We start from the raw sequence: 25,535 nt of genomic DNA, 5'->3' as shown, positions 1-25,535 counted from the left end.
ATTATTTGCTAGCCTACTTTCATACGTCATCTTTTCCCTCTGAATGAATATTTTTAGTCACTTTCTGTAAGTTTATAAAAATTTCCCAATCCTCTATCTTTCTAATTTTTGCTTCCTGTATGTTCTCTCATTTACTTTCACGTTGGCTTTGACTTCCCCAGTCAGCCGCAGTTTGACATTTTTCCATTTGAATATTTTCTCTTTTAGCTACATATCTTCCTCATTTCTTGCAGAAAATTTATCCATTGCTGCTCTGCTGCCCTCCCTACTAGTGCCCCTTCCAATCTCCTTTGGCCAGTTCCTCTCTCATGCCACTGTAATTCCCTTGACTAGATTGACACACCAACATATTTGACTTTAGTTTCTCTTTGTTAAATCTCAAATTGAACTCAATCATATTGTGATCTCTGCCACGTAATGGTTTCTTTACTCTAAGCTCTCTCATTACCTCAGGTGCATTACATAACACCCAACCCAGTACAGCTGATCCCCTCGTGGGCTCATCAATAAGCTACTCAATAAAGCCATCTCATAAGCTTTCTACGAATTCTCTCGAGATCCAGTCCCAACCTGGTTTTCCCAATCTACCTGCATGTTAAAATCCCCCATGACTACCATAACATGGCCCTTCTGACAGGACCTTTCCATCTACCATTGCACATCCTGTCTACTGTTTGGAAGTCTGTATATAACGGCCAACAGTGTCTTTTTATCCTTACAACCTTAACTCAACCCACAATGATTCGATATCTTCTGTTCCTATGTCTCCTCTTTCTAATGATTTAATGTTGTCCCTTTCCAACAGAGCTATGCCATCCCCCACCCCTCCCATCTCCCCCCCCCCCACCCCACCTCTGATTACCTGCCTATCCTTTTGATACACTGCGTATCCTGGGACATATAGCTCCCAATGACAAATTAGTCACTTTTAAACATCTGTGATTCCAGCAAGATATCACATCACTTCTTTGCCCAATATAAGTATTCAGAAGCTGAGAGTGAAGCCCACTTTTTGAAAAGGCTTACACAGAAGGAATTCTTGGAGGAGATTCATGTCCAGTTAATTCCTCCTCAAATGCTGGCCTGGCCTTCAGCTGTCAAATAGGAACCACCCCCCCCCACCCACCATCCCCAGCATTACCTTTCAAATGTCCATTCTTTCCTCAACCATGCCTCCCACCTTCAAATTACTTCTGAAAACTCTACCATTTTGACCAAGTCTTTGGTTACTTGTCTCAGTACCAACATAAGTACATTGTGTCAAATTTGAATACCTATGTGAAGCAGAATAAAGGAGGAACTGCAGATGCTGGAATCTTGAAGAAACTGAGATGCTAGAGGAACTCAGCAGGTCAGGCAGCATCTTGGGGTAGAAATGGTCCAATCTCTGTGAAGTGGTTTTGGATATTTTACTACTTTAAAAGTTCAGGCTGCAAATTGTTGCAGGGAAGCAAACTAGCAGAGATACTTTACAATCTATGTTCAGTATTCAGATCCTAATCAATATTAACCTGCAGACTCATCTCAGTAAAGCCCATCAGTCTATCTGTTTTGCTTCACTGTGAAATGCATGCAAATAAAAAGCCTACAATTTTGGTTTTGTTACTTTAATAACCTTTAGCCTTTTGTACCGACTTATTCTTTGATTTGTATCCCCTCTCTTCTGTCACAAAGGGGAGGAAAATGACAGACAAGTTAGCTTGATCTCTGAAAGTAGATATCAGTACCGTACTTATAGGCAACTTATTGAAAGTTTATGACTTATGAATGAGGAGATGTTACTGTTTGCATAAGCATCTAGTATTGATCACAAATAAGTGTGGCTTATCATTGCATTTAAGCCAAAAAATTCACCATATTCTATGCCACATTATCATATTTCCAGGCATTTGGTGTGATGAGCATTGCATGGGATGCTGCAAGAGATCTGAAAGTGAAAGATGTAACTCAATTAACAATCCAGGTTGCAACGCATTCACAAGTTCAAATCCTACCATTCATTTCCTATAGGGAAGGAAATCTACCATAATGGTGGTGGTGATGAGATGTTGTTCTCATGTGCACACACTAGTACAATGTACAAATAAACCAAAATTCTTACTTGCTTCAGTCAAACATGTAATTAAAAGTACTCCAATTATAAAGGTATAAATTAAATTCCCATAGTCTGATCTTCTTGCAACCTCAGACCCACTGGTTGTTTGTTGGTTTGTTTTCCAACTGCAATAGAAGTGATTCTTATTTATTTCCTGAAATAGCACACCAACTGTCTTAGTTCAAGGGCATTTAAGGGTGGACAGTAAATTATGGCCTTGTTACCAAATCTAATTTTCTGTGAACAAATAACAGAATGGACATCAAGAGGCCCAAAGTCTCAACTTTTTTTTGAAACCTCTAGATAGCTAGGAAAAGTGGAAGCACTTTCATCCTTTATTAAAAAAAATTAATGTTGCTAAGGTACGTACATTCCCCAAAGCTCGTTCCAGGCATGCTGTTAATTTCATCAAACCAAGAGCTATGGTTGTATGTTGTGAACTCTTGATAGCCTCAAACACTTCAATAAATACCTGAAATATTAAACACGAAACTTTGATGAACTTTTCATGAAACCTGTTTGCCAGTTTGTAGCAATGAATAAAACAGCAAGGTGTAACTACTTACACTACATCTAGAAACAGAGCAGCAAAACAGTGGATATTTTTCTAAGGACTGGAAGAAACAAGGGATACAAAGAGAAAGCTAGAACAATGTCTAGAATTTCAATGATCAGCTGGCTTGCAGGTACAAATAAGAAGATTCAGAAACAGGCAAGTTAAGCCAGCCACCGCCCCACTCCCTTCCCACTTCAATGTGATCATGGCTGATCTGTCCTGGGCATCATCAGCTTTTCTGTCCCAGTTCCCCATATTCCTTGATATTTCAAAAAAAACTCTTTTGAAATACACTTTGCCCTCAATGGTCTGTTCTAGATAATTCCAGTGTTTCATAACCCTCTGCAAAATGTACTAATGCAAGTCAGTTGTAAATGGCTGTCTCCTAATCGTATTCCAGATTCTCCATGTGGAAAAAAAAATTCAACATCTATCCTCTCATATCAACCCCACTCCCAGAAAATCTGTTTTGATAAGATCACTTCTTCTGAACCCAATAAAATACAGACTTATTATCATCGGCCAATTATTGCAGAACAATCCTCTCCTGGTGTGGGCTCATCAGCATTTTGAACAATTGTAACAAATGCTTCCCCATTTATAGCTCTTGCAATAAAAACCAACCTGCCATTTGCTTTCTGAATCATTGCTACAACTGACTGATAAACCCCTGGGATGTGTGCTTCTGTATTTTGCTCATCTGCAATCTTTTTCCATTAAAGTCGACATTTAGATTCCTTTGTGAAATGCGTGACTACACACTTGCCCAAATTAAACTTCAGTTGCGAATGACAGCATTCTACTGCTTTTCTATGCTTTTTGTTTTATGAATTATTTGTCTTGTTGGTAGAGCAATCTACTCAATCCCACTCCACCTCTCCCCCATTCTAGACATTGTATGTCTTCAAATCTCGAGATAAATGTAATTGAGTATGCTTCCACTACCCTTTAAGTGTGAATTACAGATTGCAATGGCTGCATGAAAAATGTTTCCAAATCCCTACTCCAACAAACCCCATCCTTCTACATCCAATTGGTTACTCTTTCACAATCCACATGCTGATTAAATCAGCATTCAGATTTCAGATTTATTGTCAGAATACATACATGTCATCATATACAATCCTGAAATTCTTTGTTCCTGCAGGCGAGGCAGATTCACCACTCACAGGCAATGTAAACAAGTAAAGACATGCAAACAAACTGACTGTGCACAAAAGGAGAAAAAAATGCAAAAGAGTCCTTAAATGAGTCCCTGATTGAGTTTGTTGTTGAGGAGTATGATGGTGGAGGGGTAGCAGCTGTTCCTGAACCTGGTGGTGCAAGCCTTGTGGCACCGACACCTCTTTCCTGATGGCAGCAGTGAAAAAAAAAGCGTGTCCTGAGTGGTGTGGATCCTTGATGATTGCTGCTGCTCTCCAACGACAGCATTCCCTGTAGATGGTGGAGAGGGTTTTGCCTGTGGTGTCTTGGGCTGTGTCCACTACCTTTTGCAGGGCTTTACACTCAGGGGTATTGGTATCCGCATACTAGACCGCCATGCTGCCAGTCACCACACTTTCCACCAAGCATATGTAAGAAATTTGTCAGGGTTTCCAATGTCATACCAAAACTCCACAAACTCCTGAGAAACGAACTGCACAGAAATCGAGCCTTTCAACCCATCTCAACCAAGCTAATTATGATGCCAATCTGCACAGATGGCATTGCCAACTTCAGACCACTATCACTTCCTATCCAATAATTTTTAAATAATGTAATAGCATCCACTGCCACTACCTTTTCTGGCAATTCATTCCAAATACTCACACTCTGGGTAGGAAAAACTTGCTTCTCAGATTACATCCTCGGATTTTTCCCCTCGTACTTCAAACCTGCACTGTGTATTTCTGGACTCCCCTGCCATAGAAAAAAGATTCTGATCATCCACCCCAAGTATACCCCTCACTTTTGTAAGATCACCACACATTCCAGTGAGAACAAGCCCAGCCTATCCAATCTCTCAGAATAACTACAGCCCTCCATTCCAGACAACTTCCTGTGTATTTCTTCCATACTCTCTCTGTTGTATACTCTGTTCTATACTCTCTCTGTGTATTTCTTCTATACTCTCTCTGTTGTACACTCTGTTCTATACTCTCTCTGTTGTACACTCTGTTCTATACTCTCTCTGTTGTACACTCTGTTCTATACTCTCTCTGTTGTACACTCTGTTCTATACTCTCTCTGTGTATTTCTTCTATACTCTCTGTTGTATACTCTGTTCTATACTCTGTGTATTTCTTCTATACTCTCTCTGTTGTACACTCTGTTCTGTATGCTCTCTGTGTATTTCTTCTATACTCTCTGTTCTATACTCTCTCTGTGTATTTCTTCCATACTCTCTCTGTTCTATACTCTCTCTGTGTATTTCTTCTATACTCTCTCTGTTCTATACTCTCTCTGTGTATTTCTTCCATACTCTCTCTGTTCTATACTCTCTCTGTGTATTTCTTCCACACTTTCTCTGTTGTATACTCTGTTCTATATGCTCTCTGTGTATTTCTTCTATACTCCCTCTGTTGATACCACATCCTTCCTAGAGCATGAATTGTGCACAATAATCCATGAGTGGGCTAATCAACTGCAAAATGACATTCCAATTCTTCTACTCAGTTCCTGTGAAGGCAAGTACCTTTTCAACTTGTGACACCACTTTCAGAAAGCTGTGGCCTTGCATCCCAAGATCTCTCTATTCATCAATAGTCACAAGGCTGCTGCCATTTACCCCATATGTCTTAATAGTATTTCACCACCTAATGAACCCAGGATGGCAAGAAACTGAATCAGGAAAAGCAAAGGGCTAACCTACATTGGTCAATACTGATATTAGAAAGCATTCATTTTGACTGAAAATATTAATGTTAATTTGTTGACTTTACCTCTGGGTTGTTTGTCCATATGAACCAAACACCATATTGGTCGTTGAACTGCTTTGTGCTGAGAGACAGTAGATATGAATGAACAGTTTTACAAACAGGTCCCAGAAGCCTCACACTTTCTGCATAATTCAGATCATGTTCTGCTGGAACAATAATTACAATTAAGTTATCATACTTTTCCTCAGTGTTGTTACAAAATTTCACACTAATTCTAAAATAAGCAAATGGCTACCCATGTCCAATGTGCATAGATTAATTGTAATAGTCTCCCAGCAGACTTGCCCAGATGTAGTCACAATATGGCTCAGATCTTCATTATCAACATTTTCCAGCCCAAGGCGGCAGACTAAATGATGCACAGTTTCAGAAAGGCAGGTGGTTATCTGTTCACTTGTTGCCATTTCGAGAGGATTGTAATTATTTTCCCCAAGTCCTTCAAAAGAACAATTAATATAAACTGAATTAGTTTGTGAGAATAGTTTAAAAATCTGTACTTCCCCTTTTAGATTTAGTAACATGGTCCATATCAGGTGGAAAAAAGCTAACATTTCATTACTGTTCTTCACAGCCTTGGCTCATCTCAAAAGATCTGGATTCAATCTTTGTATCTTGATGGTTCTGAAAAAAAAAGTAATAGCTAAATTTTCACAAGGCAAATTCCTAAAAAACAGTAATGACTAACAAATTCATTTGTTTTCATAATCATTTTGAGATAAACAAGCACACTTGGTCTTTGAAATAATATAATTGTCTTTACAACAACCCTCCAATAGCATTAAGAGATGTCAAAGCCTAAATTTAATGCTTCTCCCTTGAAGCACCACTTTCACAGCACTACGCTGAAGTATTAGCATATGCTCAATTCCCTTCACTGGGGTGAATCCATAAACATCGACCCAGCTTAACTTGGCTCAATAGGTTTCTGAGGGAACTAATTTCCTTTTCTTCCCCGTGCCCCCTGCCATTTTCAGGCCTGCAAAATTAAAGGGAACAATGCACTAGGAGCTAGAGTAGGCCTCATCAATGTGGTCACTCATCAATAAGATCACAGCTGATCTGACCGTGAACTAGGATTGCCATTCCAAAGGAGGTCATGGTCATAGGTCACCAGAAACCTGCACAGTGTGTTTGCATTTAAACAGTATTGCAAAAACAACAAATACAAACATACCGAATATATATAGTAATGTATGGTAACCTATGACCATGTCCTCTTTTGGAATGACCACCCTACCATGAACCTGAACCCATGTCCACTTACATAGAGAATTCCACAGATTCACCACTCTCTGGGAAAAGAGATCGGAGTTTTGATCGAAAAAACCTATTCACCCGAATCTTGAGGCGATGTCCTCTAATTCTGATCTCACCTGCCAGTGGAAACAATCTCCCTGTTTCTGTATTATTTATTCCTTTCATAATTTCATGTGTCTAAAAGACCCTGCTCATCCCTGTAAATTCTAATGAATATGGTTCCATGCTACATAATCTCTCTTCATAAACATATTTGCTTCATTTCCAGAATCAACCTGGTGGATCTCCTGCACAGCTTCCATTTCTTAAGTAAGGAGACTAGAAGTGCACACACCACTCCAGGTGCAGCCTCACCAGTATCCTGCACAATTACAGCAGAAATTATCCGCTTATAAGTTAATTCCCTCTAGCAATTAATGCCAACATCCTGCTGTACCTGCAAACTAACCTTTTGCAATTCTGGTACAAGCACTCCCAGGTCTCACTGCATAACAATAACTGCACTTTTTTCACCATTTAAAATGTGGTTGCATTTACTACTTTTCCCTGTAAGTGGATGACCACACATTTACCAATGTGTACTTCCTCTGCAAAGTGGAAATAAATGTACAATTCCTCAGTCAATCAGACCCAAGTAAACAGACTGCTTCAAGAGTGATTTTATATACGTAATTTTGTATGATATACCACCATTTTGTTCGGGCACCTGCCCACATTTTGTGCATACCTTGATGAAAGGCTCAATCCTGAAACATTGGTTACGTATCCTCAACTTGGCTACATAAAATACTACTATACTCACTTTGACCTGCTGAGTTTCTCCAGCATTGACAAAAGGCAAAGGAGGAAAAACCCAACACCCAACCCCAACCAACCAATTTTCCCCTGCAACCGCTGCAATCGTGTCTGCCTGTCCCGCATCGGACTTGTCAGCCACAAACGAGCCTGCAGCTGCCGTGGACTTTTTACCCCCTCCATAAATCTTCGTCTGCGAAGCCAAGCCAAAGAAGGAGAAGATCTCCATTCACTGCATCTTTCTGCCATAATTATTCTCCATTTATTGAAGGAAATTCTAATTTTCTGCTCTAGTTTGTTTATTGTGCAATAGCCTGCTTGATGTAGGCTGTACTTTCATTTAAACTCTAGCTCATTCATAAATACAGAACAATATCCCACAGTATTAGTCATCAATTTAAAAAAAAACATTCCAAATAGCAAGGTGCACATCTCGAGTCTCCCCCTATCCTGTACAATTATAACAGGCTGGTAAAATTGGCTCCAACTATGCAGAATTCCTGAGCAGGGATTTATTTTTAAATGACAAGCCAGAGTTTCCATTCTGTGATAAATGCCTTTGAGATCAAGATTACAGAAATCAATGCAAAAGCTACCCCTCCTTGCAAGTTAAACCATCCTTAACCCCCAAGCCTGTCCCAGCAGCCAAGCTACCAATGATCCAATAAGACAACTCCAAGTGATGACCAGGGATGGATATCCCAGCTCCATTCTGGCTTTCACATTGAGAAACTTCCTCCTCAATGCCACTAATTCATCTCTTCTTCACACTGTCTGCAACTCCCTCTTCTAGAGCTGATGAAAGATCTGCAACAGAACAGATTCTCTGCTTAATTCAGGGAGCACTTGCATTATTGCCTTTTTTTTTTAATTAGATTTCCATCTTCTGCAGTTTAATTTAGTTTTATTTTGTGCACAATATTTCAGCTGATGTAAGTCAAGTTAAAAAAAAAAGAAAAGCCAGCTCCATCAGTGGACACTTCAAGGACAGGTGAGCAGAGATTTTGAAAGTGCTCTGCCAAAAAGAAGTGCCAGAAAAAAACACCATGCTGGAGAATCCCAGTAGGTCACCGTTAACTGAGTTTCTCCAGCATTTGTGCTTTTACTTCAACTATGTAGACTTTCATTTTAAAAAGTGCAAGACTTCAAATTGATCTAAAAAAAACCTATTGTGGCGGTACACCAAACCTGCCCCGCTTGTCACGCACACGGCGGGGCAGCCAGCCAAAGTGGCGCCATCAGAGGATTCCTCCCGACCTCGGCACCGGGCTCAGAAGCCCGCGCTTGGCGACCCACGTGACGCCCCGGTGATGTCGGGGCCCCCCCAGCCCGGTTCTCAGCCAGGTCCGGGCTGGGAGTATAAGACCAGCCAGGCAGCCTGCAATAAATCAGTTTTTGCTCACTGAACTCAACCCGTATGGTTGTGTGATCGTTCAGTTAGCAGAGTAGCCGCCGCTACACCATACTAAAACATATGTGCCAGATGTGGCAAAGAATAAATAGATGTATTGGATTGAAGGTGGGGATATCTCCTAAATGCCCTTGGCCCAGAACAATTTAATACCTATAACTTTGGGCAATAAGATCCTGGACACCTGGTGCCAGAAAGAGATCAGGTGTATCGAGGATTGTTATCGTCAAGGGCAGCTCATGTCATTCAAGCAGTTGAGGACCAAATATGAGTTATCAAATAGAACATTCTTCTGCTTTCTGCAATTAAGATCTTTTCTAAGGGATAATCTGGGACTTGCCTGACTGTAGTGACGTGGAGATTCTAATTTGACAGGGGAATGTGTGTAAATTTATCTCTAGAATGTATTCCATATTCCAAACTGAGGGCCAGAAACCAGGCTTACATCAGTCAAGGAAAAGATGGGAGTCAGACTTGGGCATAACAATTGATAAACAACAGTGGGAAGATTTATGTCTGAATAGCATGACGGGAATTGTCAATGCCAGACACATGCTGGTGCAAAATAATTTCTTGCATCAGTCGTACCTCACACTGCAAAAATTACATAAGTCAAAGCTAGCAAATTCAGAAATGTGTTTTAGGTGTGGTGTTGAGGTAGAACTTTTGTCCACTCCACCTGGCTGTGTACAAGGGTGAGATCCTTTTGGGAAGACCTGGGGGACATTCTGAAAAAGATTATAAAAGTGGATTTGTGAAGGTCACCCTGTCAGTAGCCAGGAAGTACATAGAGGTTATGTGGAAGTCCAACTCTCAGCTAAATGACACAAGATGGAATATGGAAATAGTGTTGCATTCCACTGGAGAAAATCACTTACAGACTAAGGAAGTGATATGACACATTCATTGAAGTGTGGCAACCTTATCTGAAGCACAAAGGTGCACAGATAAATTTACACTTCCCCCACCCTGAATAAATAAATGAATAAAAGAAACAATCTGTTCTGGTAAGAGGGGAATCATTGATTTCACTGGTATTTATGTGTTTTTTTAAATTTTTTACATTTCTGTATTCTTTTATTTTTGCATTTGTATAATTTAAGGGATGGGGAGGGAGCAAGGGAGAGAATAGACTTTAAGTTATATTGTGTGAAAAGAACATAATGCATTGTTTGTTGAATTTACATGAGTCTTTGAAAATCCTAAATAAAACATTCAAAAAAAAGTGCAAGATTTTGGTTTTACTTAGGATCAAAAGGCCTAACTGAAACAGGGCTTGAACAGAAATTGAACTAAAACTGAAATTGGATAGGGAAATTAGAGATTATTTGTTGAATTTTAGGAAACATCTAGAATTATGACCGATAATTGGCAATAGACTCCATGGATGACTTCTGTGCCTTGAGAATCTTCAATTCAAGCAAATAAAAATCTAATATTGAAAATCTTAAAAGAGAGTACAGGAAATATTCTGCAAGTCTACATCCAGAGAAAGGGAAGTTAACATTCTTGGCTTGGCTTTTTAAATGAAGATTTAGGAAGGACTGTAGACACAAGCATGTTCTTGAAGCCTGCACAATGGATTTTTTAGTTGGTGCGCAGTAGCGGCCCCACCCTTTACAGCCAGGGTTTATCTGCCATGGCCTAGCAAGCTGAGACAGTGGCAGCCCAGCCCTCCAATCGTACCTGTGATGAGAGTGTCCTTTTCCTAGATGGATGGTCTGACAAAGCTAACAAACTCCTTCTGCCCAGATTTGAAATCAGTTTTTCTTCTCTTAGGCTGGCTACCAACCAAGGCTAACAAGCCCAGCCGACCCATCCAGTTATACCACCGGACACTCAGTCACACCAAGAGGTAGCAAACTCGGTGAAAAATGGGGGACACCAACAAGGTGGTGTTGCTACAGACACACTAATGTAGGAGAGACCATTTGCAATGACCTCCTGCCTGGCAAACCATACAGTCACCACATGGCAATCTCCACACCAAGAAAGGAGAGGCAATGCATTACGCATGCACTTTCCCTGAGCTCTCGATCACTCCAGAGATTGAGTCACAATTTCATTGCCATAGACTCCATGGGTGACTTCAGTGGTGCGAGAATCTCCAATTCAAGCAAATAAAAACTAATTATTGAAAATTTTAAAAGTGAACACTGGAAGTATTCTGCAAGCGTACGGATAGAGAGAAGGAAAGTTAACATTATTGATAAAAGATTAATTACAACTCAGAAAGAAAGAAATTTTACAGATGCAAATGATAAATAAACACTTGAAAATGGAGAGTTGAAGCCCAAATGTCAACAGTCCCTTCCCCACCACCTACTGGGCCCACTGAACGTTTTCCCTCTGCAGCCTGCTGTGCACATTGTGGTTCAGAGAGCAGGCCACAGATAATGCACACAGGGCAGGCCAGATAATGAGACCAGGCCACAGATGATGTACACAGGCCAGGCCACAGATAATGCACACAGGGCAGACCACAGATAATGAGACCAGGCCACAGATAGTGTACACAGACCAGGCCACAGATGATGTACACAGGGCAGGCCACAGATGATGTACACAGGGCAGGCCACAGATGATGTACACAGGGCAGGCCACAGATGATGTACACAGGGCAGGCCACAGATGATGTACACAGGGCAGGCCACAGATGATGTACACAGGGCAGGCCACAGATGATGTACACAGGGCAGGCCACAGATGATGTACACAGGGCAGGCCACAGATGATGTACACAGGGCAGGCCACAGATGATGTACACAGGGCAGGCCACAGATGATGTACACAGGGCAGGCCACAGATGATGTACACAGGGCAGGCCACAGATGATGTACACAGGCCAGGCCACAGATGATGTACACAGGCCAGTCCACAGATGATGTACAGAGACCAGGCCACAGATAGTGTACACAGGCCAGGCCACAGATGATGTACACAGGCCAGGCCACAGATGATGTACACAGGCCAGGCCACAGATGATGTACACAGGCCAGGCCACAGATGATGTACACAGGCCAGGCCACAGATGATGTACACAGGCCAGGCCACAGATGATGTACACAGGCCAGGCCACAGATGATGTACACAGGCCAGGCCACAGATGATGTACACAGGCCAGGCCACAGATGATGTACACAGGCCAGGCCACAGATGATGTACACAGGCCAGGCCACAGATGGTGTACACAGGCCAGGCCACAGATGGTGTACACAGGCCAGGCCACAGATGGTGTACACAGGCCAGGCCACAGATGGTGTACACAGGCCAGGCCACAGATGGTGTACACAGGCCAGGCCACAGATGGTGTACACAGGCCAGGCCACAGATGGTGTACACAGGCCAGGCCACAGATGGTGTACACAGGCCAGGCCACAGATGGTGTACACAGGCCAGGCCACAGATGGTGTACACAGGCCAGGCCACAGATGGTGTACACAGGCCAGGCCACAGATGGTGTACACAGGCCAGGCCACAGATGGTGTACACAGGCCAGGCCACAGATGATGTACACAGGCCAGGCCACAGATGATGTACACAGGCCAGGCCACAGATGATGTACACAGGCCAGGCCACAGATGATGTACACAGGCCAGGCCACAGATGATGTACACAGGCCAGGCCACAGGTGATGTACACAGGCCAGGCCACAGGTGATGTACACAGGCCAGGCCACAGGTGATGTACACAGGCCAGGCCACAGGTGATGTACACAGGCCAGGCCACAGGTGATGTACACAGGCCAGGCCACAGGTGATGTACACAGGTCAGGCCACAGATGATGTACACAGGCCAGGCCACAGATGATGTACACAGGCCAGGCCACAGATGATGTACACAGGCCAGGCCACAGATGGTGTACACAGGCCAGGCCACAGATGATGTACACAGGCCAGGCCACAGATGGTGTACACAGACCAGGCCACAGATGGTGTACACAGGCCAGGCCACAGGTGGTGTACACAGGCCAGGCCACAGATGATGTACACAGGCCAGGCCACAGATGACGTACACAGGCCAGGCCACAGATGACGTACACAGGCCAGGCCACAGATGGTGTACACAGGCCAGGCCACAGATGGTGTACACAGGCCAGGCCACAGATGATGTACACAGGCCAGGCCACAGATGGTGTACACAGGCCAGGCCACAGATGGTGTACACAGGCCAGGCCACAGATGGTGTACACAGGCCAGGCCACAGATGGTGTACACAGGCCAGGCCACAGATGGTGTACACAGGCCAGGCCACAGATGGTGTACACAGGCCAGGCCACAGATGGTGTACACAGGCCAGGCCACAGATGGTGTACACAGGGCAGGCCACAGATGATGTACACAGGGCAGGCCACAGATGATGTACACAGGGCAGGCCACAGATGATGTACACAGGGCAGGCCACAGATGATGTACACAGGGCAGGCCACAGATGATGTACACAGGGCAGGCCACAGATGATGTACACAGGGCAGGCCACAGATGATGTACACAGGCCAGGCCACAGATGATGTACACAGGCCAGTCCACAGATGATGTACAGAGACCAGGCCACAGATAGTGTACACAGGCCAGGCCACAGATGATGTACACAGGCCAGGCCACAGATGATGTACACAGGCCAGGCCACAGATGATGTACACAGGCCAGGCCACAGATGATGTACACAGGCCAGGCCACAGATGATGTACACAGGCCAGGCCACAGATGATGTACACAGGCCAGGCCACAGATGATGTACACAGGCCAGGCCACAGATGATGTACACAGGCCAGGCCACAGATGGTGTACACAGGCCAGGCCACAGATGGTGTACACAGGCCAGGCCACAGATGGTGTACACAGGCCAGGCCACAGATGGTGTACACAGGCCAGGCCACAGATGGTGTACACAGGCCAGGCCACAGATGGTGTACACAGGCCAGGCCACAGATGGTGTACACAGGCCAGGCCACAGATGGTGTACACAGGCCAGGCCACAGATGGTGTACACAGGCCAGGCCACAGATGATGTACAGAGGCCAGTCCACAGATGATGTACAGAGACCAGGCCACAGATAGTGTACACAGGCCAGGCCACAGATGATGTACACAGGCCAGGCCACAGATGATGTACACAGGCCAGGCCACAGATGATGTACACAGGCCAGGCCACAGATGATGTACACAGGCCAGGCCACAGATGATGTACACAGGCCAGGCCACAGATGATGTACACAGGCCAGGCCACAGATGATGTACACAGGCCAGGCCACAGATGGTGTACACAGGCCAGGCCACAGATGGTGTACACAGGCCAGGCCACAGATGGTGTACACAGGCCAGGCCACAGATGGTGTACACAGGCCAGGCCACAGATGGTGTACACAGGCCAGGCCACAGATGGTGTACACAGGCCAGGCCACAGATGGTGTACACAGGCCAGGCCACAGATGGTGTACACAGGCCAGGCCACAGATGGTGTACACAGGCCAGGCCACAGATGGTGTACACAGGCCAGGCCACAGATGGTGTACACAGGCCAGGCCACAGATGATGTACACAGGCCAGGCCACAGATGATGTACACAGGCCAGGCCACAGATGATGTACACAGGCCAGGCCACAGATGATGTACACAGGCCAGGCCACAGGTGATGTACACAGGCCAGGCCACAGGTGATGTACACAGGCCAGGCCACAGGTTGATGTACACAGGCCAGGCCACAGGTGATGTACACAGGTCAGGCCACAGATGATGTACACAGGCCAGGCCACAGATGATGTACACAGGCCAGGCCACAGATGGTGTACACAGGCCAGGCCACAGATGATGTACACAGGCCAGGCCACAGATGGTGTACACAGACCAGGCCACAGATGGTGTACACAGGCCAGGCCACAGGTGATGTACACAGGCCAGGCCACAGATGGTGTACACAGGCCAGGCCACAGATGATGTACACAGGCCAGGCCACAGATGATGTACACAGGCCAGGCCACAGATGACGTACACAGGCCAGGCCACAGATGGTGTACACAGGCCAGGCCACAGATGGTGTACACAGGCCAGGCCACAGATGATGTACACAGGCCAGGCCACAGATGGTGTACACAGGCCAGGCCACAGATGGTGTACACAGGCCAGGCCACAGATGATGTACACAGGCCAGGCCACAGATGGTGTACACAGACCAGGCCACAGATGGTGTACACAGGCCAGGCCACAGGTGATGTACACAGGCCAGGCCACAGATGGTGTACACAGGCCAGGCCACAGATGATGTACACAGGCCAGGCCACAGATGATGTACACAGGCCAGGCCACAGATGACGTACACAGGCCAGGCCACAGATGGTGTACACAGGCCAGGCCACAGATGGTGTACACAGGCCAGGCCACAGATGGTGTACACAGGCCAGGCCACAGATGGTGTACACAGGGCAGGCCACAGATGATTTACACAGGGCAGCGAATGAAGGGCCTCCAACCAATCAGTCAGACGCACAAACAACTGTCCCGTTCTCCCAGCAGCAGCGAAGTGAGTTGCGGTGATAAATGGCTGCGCTCCAGTGTCTCCAGTCCCGAGAACCGGGGATCGTGGCCCGGAAACATCGCCGTCACTTTCCGCCTCGAAGGACCGAGTGCTCGCCGCTGACAGGAGCCATCACCGCGCCACGGACGTTGCCCTCCCATTGGCCAGCCGCTCTCCCGCACGGGCCAATCGAAGCTCTCCTGCAAGGACGTCTCCTTTGATTGACGTTCGCACGAGGCCGGTCGTCATAAATCACGTGCCCCCCCCACCCCCCCACCTCCCGGCAGACGATCCGATGCGCCATTGGCCCAAAGGCGGGTGACGTCGTGCGCGGTTGCGATTTTTTTCAAACAAGATGAACCGGTAAACGGTCACCCCTGTGGAAGGGAGAATGGAGGAGGAAGAGCAGCAGCAGGCCGAAGGGTCTGTTGAACTGGATGAGTTTAAAGCCAACGTCCTTCGGAGCCGGATGAGGCTGCCGATCCACTCCAAGCTCTCGAAGCCGCCCGAGAGTCGGAAGCAGTCCGCCCGGGCCCGCAGGGCCAGCGTGTTCGAGGAAAACGCGGTATGTCGCTGTTCGCTGCCCACTGCGTGCCGGTGACCGATCCCTGTCAACGTCAGGAAACGCTGCCCCCCGTGAGTCACGTGGCTGGAGTGGGTTGGCGCGCCCTACACCTGTCACTGTGCTCGGAGACCACGTGATCACAACTTGGCATGCCTGGATTGGGTGGCATTGTGGTGATATGTAATGACACCACTGGGATGACCCCTGGTGACCTAGTGGTGTCATTACATATCATCACCAGCATGACAAGGTGTGACCACGTGGTCGCCAGGCACACACCCCAATGACTGGATTGGGCATCAGGTTGGCATGAGAAGGTGTGATCAAGTCTCCAGGCACACACCCCAATGACTGGATTGGGCATCAGGTTGGCATGACACGGTGTGATCAAGTCTCCAGGAACACACCCCAATGACTGGATTGGGCAGCAGGTTGGCATGAGAAGGTGTGATCAAGTCTCCAGGCACACACCCCAATGACTGGATTGGGCATCAGGTTGGCATGAGAAGGTGTGATCAAGTCTTCAGGCACACACCCCAATGACTGGATTGGGCAGCAGGTTGGCATGAGAAGGTGTGATCAAGTCTCCAGGCACACACCCCAATGACTGGATTGGGCATCAGGTTGGCATGAGAAGGTGTGATCAAGTCTTCAGGCACACACCCCAATGACTGGATTGGGCAGCAGGTTGGCATGACAAAGTGTGATCAAGTCTCCAGGCACACACCCCAATGACTGGATTGGGCAGGAGGTTGGTGTGCCAAGGTGTGATCATGTGGTCTTCAGGCACACACCCCCATGACTGGATTGGGCATCAGGTTGGCATGACAAGGTGTGATCACGTCTCCAGGCACACACCCCCATGACTGGATTGGGCAGCAAGTTGGTGTGCCAAGGTGTGATCAAGTCTCCAGGCACACACCCCAATAACTGGATTGGGCAGCAAGTTGGTGTGCCAAGGTGTGATCATGTGGTCCAATGACGATTGGGTTGGTGTGGCAAAGTGGCCATGTGGTCTCCAGGCACACTGCCCCATAACTGGATTGGGTGACAAGTTGGTAAGCCTAGGTGTAATCTTGTGGTTTCCGGATTCCACCCCCCCACACACACCTACACCTGGGTGTGATGGCACTTGCAGGAAATCAGTTGCCCAGCACAGAAGCAGTCCCTTTAAACATTAGAAATAGGAGCAGTAGGCCATATGCCCCATTGAGCCTGCTCCCCAATCAATTAGATCATGGCTGATCTCATGATAGGCTCATCTCCACCCACCTACCTTTTCCCCATATCCTTTAATTCCCCTACTTTGTAAAAATATAACCAACCTTGTCTTAAATATACTTACTGAGGATGCCTCCACTGCTTCAATGGTCTGCAAATTCCTTTGATTTACCAACCTCTGGGGCAAAGTAGTTCCTGCTCATATCCTTCCTAAATCTACTACCCTGGATTTTGAGGCTATGTCCCCCACTTCTAGTTTCTCCTACCAATTGGAACAACTTGCCTATCTATCTTAACTATGCCTTTCATAATTTTATATGTTTATATATGATTCCCTTTCATTCTTTTAAATTCCTGCAATTACAGCCCCAGATGACTCAATCTCTCCTCATGGGCTCTACTCCCTTGTCTCTGGAATCAAGCTGGTGAGCCTCCTATGCACCATCTCCAAAGCCAATACATCCTCAAGTAAGGAGACCAGAACTGCATGCAGTACTCCATAAGTGGCTTCACCTGTACTTCGTGTAGTTGCAACATAACCTCCCTGCTCCTAATTTCCTCTTGTAAAGAAAGCCAACATTCCATTTGCCTTCTTGATAGCCTGCTACACCTGCAAGCCAACCTTTTGCGATTAATGCACAAGAACTCTCAAGTCTTTCTTCACGGCAGCATGCTGCAATTGCTTGCTATTTAAATAATATTCGGACCTTCCAATTTTCCTTCCATAATGGGTAACTTCACAGTTACTAACATTGTACTCCATCTATCAGATCCTTGCCCACTCACTTAACCTATCTATATCTCTGCAGAGACTCTCTATATCCTTTGCACAATTTGCTTTTCCATGTTTCAATGCCTCCCAACTCCATCAATTTAGTGTCATCAGCAAACTTGGATGCGCTATGGTCTGTACGCTCTTCCAGATTATTGTATATCATTAATAGTTGACGGATGCTGCTGACCCCTGCAGCACACCACTCCCCACTGATTGCCAACCAGAACCCCTGTATCCAAACTCTGCTTTCTATTGGTTAACCAATCCTCTATCCATGTTAATTCATCACCCCCCTCCCCTTCAACTCTGCATCCTTATTTGGGCCACCATGGCCCATCAATACTAGAATTATATGGCAGAGAGGCATGCCCTTGTCCTATTTTGATAACAATTAATAAAAATCATATAATCACATTATTTAAAACTTAATTAATATATGTTGATTTATATCAAAGGAACAAAATCAACAAAGAAGCAACACCATCTCAACCCCAACTTATCCCTCCCTCCCAACCCCTACTACCCCTACTAAAAAAAATCTAAATTTCTAAAATATATAATAAACATAATTATATATTGAATTGGGTTGCTTCAGAAGACATTCAAAGAACAAAAAAAAATTTCCCTTAAAAAAAAAATTATTTTTAAGGGAAGACTTCTCCTGTATGGAGGATTCAAAAGAGTTATTTATAATTTCAAACCCAATGTTCAAGCATATGGGCTCCAAATCTGTAAAAATATAGACTATTTACCCCTCAAATTATATATGATTTTAAAAAAATGGAATACAACCTTGAACCTCTATGCCATCTTCCTAATGTCAATGAAACATCTATGATTTCCAAGTAACAGCAATACATTTCCTTGCTATCACCAAAGCTTGTTTAACAAATTTCAATTTAAAATCTGATAAAGATCATTTGGAGACATTATTTTGTAAATAATTTAATGCTTCATAAACTTCTTGCTCAGTAAAAGGTCTATCCATATCATCTTTATCTATCTCAGTTAATCTAGGTATTTGTGACAAATAATTATCTATAATAGTCTCATCCTATAATAATTCTGATGTATACAATTTTTCATAAAATTCCCTAAAAGTTTCATTTATTTCTTGTGGTTTCTTTATTATTATCTTGTTGTATCGCATTAATCATTCACAAAGTCTGTTCTGCTTTTAATTGCCACGCTAAAACTTTACGTGATCTTTCTCCTAATTTATAATATTTCTTTTTGGATCTTAATATCATTTTCTCTGTTCTTTACATCGACATTGTATTATATTGTAACTTTTTATTAATTAAGCATCCATGTTTATCCCTCTGATGGTGATTTTTGAACATCTTCTTCCAAATCTGTTATTTCTTTTTCTAATGTATCTATATCTTTCATATAGTTCTTATAAATAAGCTTTTAAAGCATCCCAAATAATAAACTTATCTGTATCACTAAATAATTCAATATGTTGTCTTCTAAAAGCCCTTTCTCATAACAAAGAATTTAATCTCCACCTGACTGCTGTTTTTCAGTAAATTCAAATTCCATCAACAATGGAGAATGATCAGATATTATTCTTGCTTTATCATCAATGTTCAAAACTCTTGATTGATTTTGAGCCAAAAGTAAAGAAAAAAAATCAATTCTAGAGTATGAATCCAATCTGTTAGAATAAGGTGTCTAGGATGTTCCCTTCATTAAGTATAACATGCGTCACTTCCTTAGATATAACTATTGTTCTTGATGATCTGTCTAATAAAGCATCCAAACAAAAGTTGAAATCACCTTACATAAATGTCCGCCAGATTCAAAACAAATCTTGTAAAAAAATTTTCATCATCAATATTTAGTGTATTCCTCTGAAAATATTTGACTATTTACCATTATATATCTACCAATCCTCTAGCTTTAGAATTAAATGAAGGAAAAGCTACTTTATCTACCCAATATCTTTTCGATTTTAGGTGTTCTTTTTCAGTTAAATGAGTCTCATGTATAAAAGCAATATCTACTCCCAATTTCTTAACATAAGATGGAATTTTCTTTCTTTTTATTGTTTAGTTAATGCCATCAATATTCTGACTCACAGTCTTAATTTTCCTCATTTATAAAATCCCTTTTTATCACTTTTTCCCAGGAAGAATTCCCACAAAATAATTTGATCCTGAGAGTCATCATCTGCAATCCCAATACATTAAAATTATTCAAATGGAATACAATGTACTTAATTACTAAAGTAAAAGAAAGAAAACAAAACAAAATAAACATTTCTCCCCAACAAGTGCTGGAAAGACCAGCACTACATCCCTCCATTTTATGGGTCTTGGCCAAGCCACAAAAATACATTTAGACACCAGAAATCAATTTAACACATCCCCCAACCCCCACGGGGGGTGGGTGGGGGGAACTTGATTTTATCAACAATTCCATATAATATAAGATTTTTTTCATCCATCAGGAGAAAAAAGGGGGGTAAACTCTCCCCCCCCCCCCCCGGTATATTATTAAATTAATTGCAACAAATCAGTACCTTCTGTTACTTGAATTTTAGACAAACTGAGCATATTCTTCAGCTTGAACATAATTTGTAAAAAACATATTCTGTTGACCTGGTACAAATATTTTCAAAGTGGCAGGATAACGCAACAAAAATGTCCAAATGTCATATAAAACTTTCTTAACTGGATTAAATTCAAATCTGGATAAGAAAAAGATCTTATCGACTTCATAGTTCAAAGGTCCATATTCTTTAGCTCTCCTCATCACCAAACTAATAAGCCTCTCTCTACCCTGGTAGTTCAAAACTCTAATCAGGATGGTGGACACATGATGGAGTAGTAACTGGTTAGGGAAAACCAACCCTCCAGAGAAAGTTGAAAAAAAAGGAAGAAAACCAAAGCTGAGAAGTAAAACATAAAAAAGTTGCAAGATAAATAGTATAAGAACCTGAAGATGGCTCCAAAGAAAGAAAAGACTAAAACGATAAGTAAGGAAGAGGTGAAGAAATCACCAGAAAAAAAAACTGGAAGGCTTTACGGGAGTCCGTGACCAGGGAGCTCTCCCTAAGAGGATGGCCAGAGCTGCAAAGCCGGTAAGCAGGCAGGTCAAGGGCGACGTCCCATGGGGCCGTCTAGAATGCTGGCTTGTGGAGCCAGAAAAAGAAATCCATATGTGTGTTATACATACTAAAGAAGACATCGAAGGGAATGGACACCAACAGCAAGACGCTGATACTATAATAGGAGAAGCCAGGGAGAAAGCAACGATAGAAGCAAGATCAACATGGAGCCAAGAAATGAAGCAAGAGAAAGAAGATCAAGAAGAAGATAAAGACATACAAGAAAAAATACAAGGTTAAAAAAAAACAAACACCGATGGTTGATAAGGAATATTTTGACAGTCAAATAAGGATTTTAATGGAAACAATAATGGCTGCGTTCAGAACCATTAAAAAATATGCAAGAAACAGATGAAAAATTCAAAGAACGGAGAATGCTGTGGCAGAAATGAGAAAGCAAAGTGATGAAGTGGAAGACAGAGTGATAGTATGGAAATGGAGGTGAAGGAATTAAGAGAAAAATTGGAAGATAGAGATAAGGAAATTAAGAAGATACATGACTTAATGGCCCAAAAAATTGACATTTTAGAGAATTTTAGTAGATGTAAAAATATAAAAATAGTGGGCCTGAAAGAAGATGAAGAAGGGGCAGATATAAAAGGATTTATAAAAAGATGGATCCCACAGATCTTGGGAGTAGAAGAACTCCAAGAAGAAATAGAAATTGAAAGAGCCCACAGAACATTGGAGCCAAAGCCGCAACCACAGCAGAAACCGCGTTCGATGCTAATAAAACTACTATGATATACAAGAGAGAAAATATTGGAACTGGCTATTAAAATAGTGAAAGAAAACAAGGAACTATTGGAGTATAATGGAAAAAAATATTTTTTTTACCCTGATATAAGCTTCGAACTTTTAAATAAGTTTAAGGAGTTTAACAAAATCTGTACTATGGAAAAAAAAAAGTTACGACTTTGTGTAATGGCATCCAGCAGTGTTTTTTTTTAAACTTTATTTAAGATTTTATAACATGAATAACATATAGAATTACATTAAAAAAATTAAGAACAAAATAATAAAATTACAATACAGTATCAGTAATCTAAATAAACTATACCCTCCCCAATAATTATTACACATTAATAACCCAACTCAAATTAGTCCAACCCCCCTTCCCCCCCAAAATAAAGAGTGAAGCATTAATAAAGTTAATAATATATGTGAGAAAAAAAACCACTTACAAAAAAAACAAAAACATAACCAATTAAAATACTAACAAAAAGAAAAGTAGTTAATACTAAGATATCAGACTTAAAAAACATATTTAAATCAAACTTAAATGCATATATTTAACAAACAGAGTTAAGATGAAACATATATTTAACTCAAACTTAATATAAAAAATTAGTAAAGTTAGTAACATTGTCTATCAAAAATTCTTAAACAATAGTCAATTATTTTTAAAAAATTGTAGCATGAGAAAAAAAAGATTAAAAAAAACTTTTTCTATAGAGATAAACCTTCACCAAATATCAACTAACTTCACATCTATCATCATATTAGTCACATAAACCACCATCTTAAAACAAAATTCAAACCTCATTAAACATTGTACAATTCAATTTTAGTACTCTTCCACCATTTTTCCCTTTTACTCTTGAATAATTATCCAATAAAAGCTCCAATACCACATTTAAATATCCCCAATCATTACATTAAAATTCAGATATCCAAATAATAAAAACACATCTACAACGAAATCTATATCTTCAACAAATGGAGCATAAACCACAAACAAAATTCAAGCCTCATTAAGAATTGTACAATTCAATTTATAACTTTCACCATTATTCCCTTCGTTCTATAACTAAAATAGCAAAATAATATACACCAGAATTACCACTCCTTTCACCTTAAAGTTAAAGAAAAAATATAAAAAAAACTTATCCATCCCATTCACATTTAAATTTCAAATATTCCTTATCTACTGAATAAACTTTACAAAAAAAACCACATCAATTTTTAGTTTTTTAAACAATCAAATACTTTCTTATGCTTTTTTTTATAAACACAAAAAAACCCTTCACTCTTTAATCTAATAATACAAAAAAAGGAGAAAAAAAAAAGGGGTAGGAGGTTAAAAATACCCCCTCCTGTCTAAACCGCACAATGCGGTAACTCCCAAAAAAAAATGGGTGTGAGATAACTCACAGGTAGCAGATGACTTTCAGGAAATAGTGCCCATCCAGTTCTCTCCCCCAACTCTCACTTCATCTTAAACTAACATCATCATTAATTAATATTCCTTTTTTTAAAAAAAACATTAGAAAAAAAAAGGACAACTCTTCTTTTAATCAGCTCCAACTGCCGAGTCACCATTACAACCTTCCTTCTTGAAGCACGGCTCTTTTCTTCCATCTCTTGTCTCCTTAGAGATCGCGGCGGACTACGTCTCTGTTGAAATTGAGTAATTGGCAGCTCTTGAGCAAATGCTATAGCTTCCTTTGGAGAATCAAAGAACTTTGGTTGGCAACCATCTTGAAAAACCTTCAGAACAGCTGGATATCTAAAGGTTGCCTTATAACCTTTCTTCCACAACAACTCTTTAGCAGAGTTGAATTCCCGTCGATGGAACATAACTTCTTGACTCAAATCCGCATAGAAGAAAACTCGATTATTTTGAATCATCAAGGGTGATTTTCTCTTTTGTGCATTTCTAATAGCCACTCGTAAAATTATTTCTCTGTCGTAATAATTCAAGCAATGAACCAAAACAGGTCTTGGACTTTGACCTGAAATAGGTCTTCTACGCAAGGCTCTGTGAGCACGTTCCAGTATTATACCTTCCGGGAAATGTTCTTGACCCAGCACCTGCGGAATCCATTCAGTAAAAAATTTTCTTGGGTCTGGTCCCTCCATTCCTTCCGGCAAACCAATAATCTTTATATTGTTCCGTCTGGATTGGTTTTCCAAATAATCAATCTTTTTCACCAAATTTTTATTTTGAGTTTGTAAGTCTTCGACCATTTTGGTCACATCTGAAACTTGATCTCGTATTTCGTCTATATCTTCTTCACACGAATTAAATTTATCTCTCACTTCAAGCTTAAAAGCTCCAAACTCAGCCATCTGTTGAGAATTTATTTCTATCAGAGTATTGAACCTAGTACCAAGTTCAGTCATAATCTTAGATAATCCCTGCATTGTATAAGATAATTTAGATTCAAGATTCACAACAATCTTTTCAATTGGAAGAGATTCTGGCTCAACAGATTCCTGCTTCTTCTGCATAATCAAAGGGTCTTCTGTTGTTTCCTTCATTCTGGTTGCCTTCCTTGTAGTACAGCTGCGTGTGGAAACCCCAGCCACAGCCTCTCCAGCAATGACTGGAGGACGCTGGCCGGGATTTTCCCCAGTCCATAATGTGTTAATTTCTCCCAGTACATCAAGTTGTATAGGTTCTTTTATCTCAAAAGGTGCAGTTTGCAGTGCCACCGCTACAGTTGACAAATGCCTTTCCCCAGCCGGTACTTCAACTGATGTTACTACAAGTGGTTCATTCATAACATTGCCATCAGATGCTACTGCACATGTGCGAACCTGAGTAACTCTTTGTTCTAAAGGCTGTTTGGCGCCCTCTTTAGAGGGCTCTACCGATGTAATATTGAACTCTACATCCGAAAGCTGTACCTTTCTCCTGGGATCCATTTCAGGCTGAGTCTCGATGTCTTTCCTGTAGGTAGGCTCCAAAACTTGAACTTTTGGTTGGAAAATGTAGTTTTTTGATAATCTGTTGTCGTTTGTTTTTGCTCTTTTCCACCAATTGTACCATCATAAGTTAAATTAACAGCACTGAAGTTATCTAAACTTTTAAAGAATTTTAACGGGCATTTCTAGACAAAACAATAAGATAGAGTCAGGAGAGGACTGTAAGGCACGTCTGATCCTTACGCCATCTTGCCACGCCCCCCACATCCAGCAGTGTTGAAGATATCCATCCCTGGTGGGAAAAATAAACTGTTTTCAGATCCAGAAGAAGCTCGGTGCTTTGCAGATCAATTACCAAATAAACAACAAGAGGGGAAAGGAAATACTAAAAGGACTGTAAAGATAATGTATATAAATAAGTTTGAATGTTAATAGTTTGAGTACAGATGTTTAAGAAAAAAGGGAAAAAAGGCTTTGTTACATTTTTTAGAATAATATATAGTGATTTCTCTGAGGGAGGGTTGGGGAGGGGGGAAGGATCTGTCCACTGCGAAATCTGTTGATATTTGTGGTATACACTACAACCTATGTAAAAAATGGAGTTGTGGTTGTCTTGCGAGGTAGCAAGGACAACTCAATAAAGGGGGATTTAATGTGGTTTTT

At 42.4% G+C, this 25,535-nt stretch overlaps 2 protein-coding genes across 12 annotated transcripts in view; one reads left to right on the top strand and one right to left on the bottom strand.

The window, feature by feature from the left end:
• LOC138760342 (endoplasmic reticulum membrane-associated RNA degradation protein-like) overlaps nt 1-25,535 on the bottom strand; it is a 157,987-nt gene that overhangs the window by 51,154 nt on the left and 81,298 nt on the right. For 2 of the 8 annotated variants that reach the window (XM_069930796.1, XM_069930795.1), the window contains 4 exons: nt 6,119-6,190; nt 5,805-6,005; nt 5,573-5,715; nt 2,466-2,567 (listed from right to left, as the gene is read on the bottom strand). In XM_069930796.1, coding sequence (XP_069786897.1) covers nt 2,466-2,567; nt 5,573-5,715; nt 5,805-5,973 — 414 coding nt within the window. In that variant the 5' untranslated portion in view covers nt 5,974-6,005; nt 6,119-6,190. Of the gene's footprint in view, nt 1-2,465; nt 2,568-5,572; nt 5,716-5,804; nt 6,006-6,118; nt 11,933-15,501; nt 15,752-15,822; nt 16,161-25,535 lie in introns of those variants that run through there. The other 6 variants (XM_069930800.1, XM_069930799.1, XM_069930794.1 and 3 more) reach the window with 6 other exon arrangements.
• Nucleotides 15,822-25,535, top strand: part of phf10 (PHD finger protein 10) — a 95,955-nt gene continuing 86,241 nt past the window's right edge. For all 4 annotated transcript variants that reach the window (XR_011355548.1, XR_011355549.1, XM_069930803.1 and 1 more), the window contains exon 1: nt 15,822-16,110. Coding sequence is in view for 2 of the 4 variants with exons in the window: in XM_069930803.1 (XP_069786904.1) it covers nt 15,937-16,110 (174 nt within the window). In the remaining 2 variants the exon portion in view is untranslated. The remainder of the gene's footprint in view (nt 16,111-25,535) is intronic.

Source organism: Narcine bancroftii, chromosome 4, assembly GCF_036971445.1.
Source record: "Narcine bancroftii isolate sNarBan1 chromosome 4, sNarBan1.hap1, whole genome shotgun sequence".
Classification (NCBI taxonomy): Eukaryota; Metazoa; Chordata; class Chondrichthyes; order Torpediniformes; family Narcinidae; genus Narcine; species Narcine bancroftii.
This window is presented reverse-complemented; position numbering and strand designations above follow the sequence as displayed.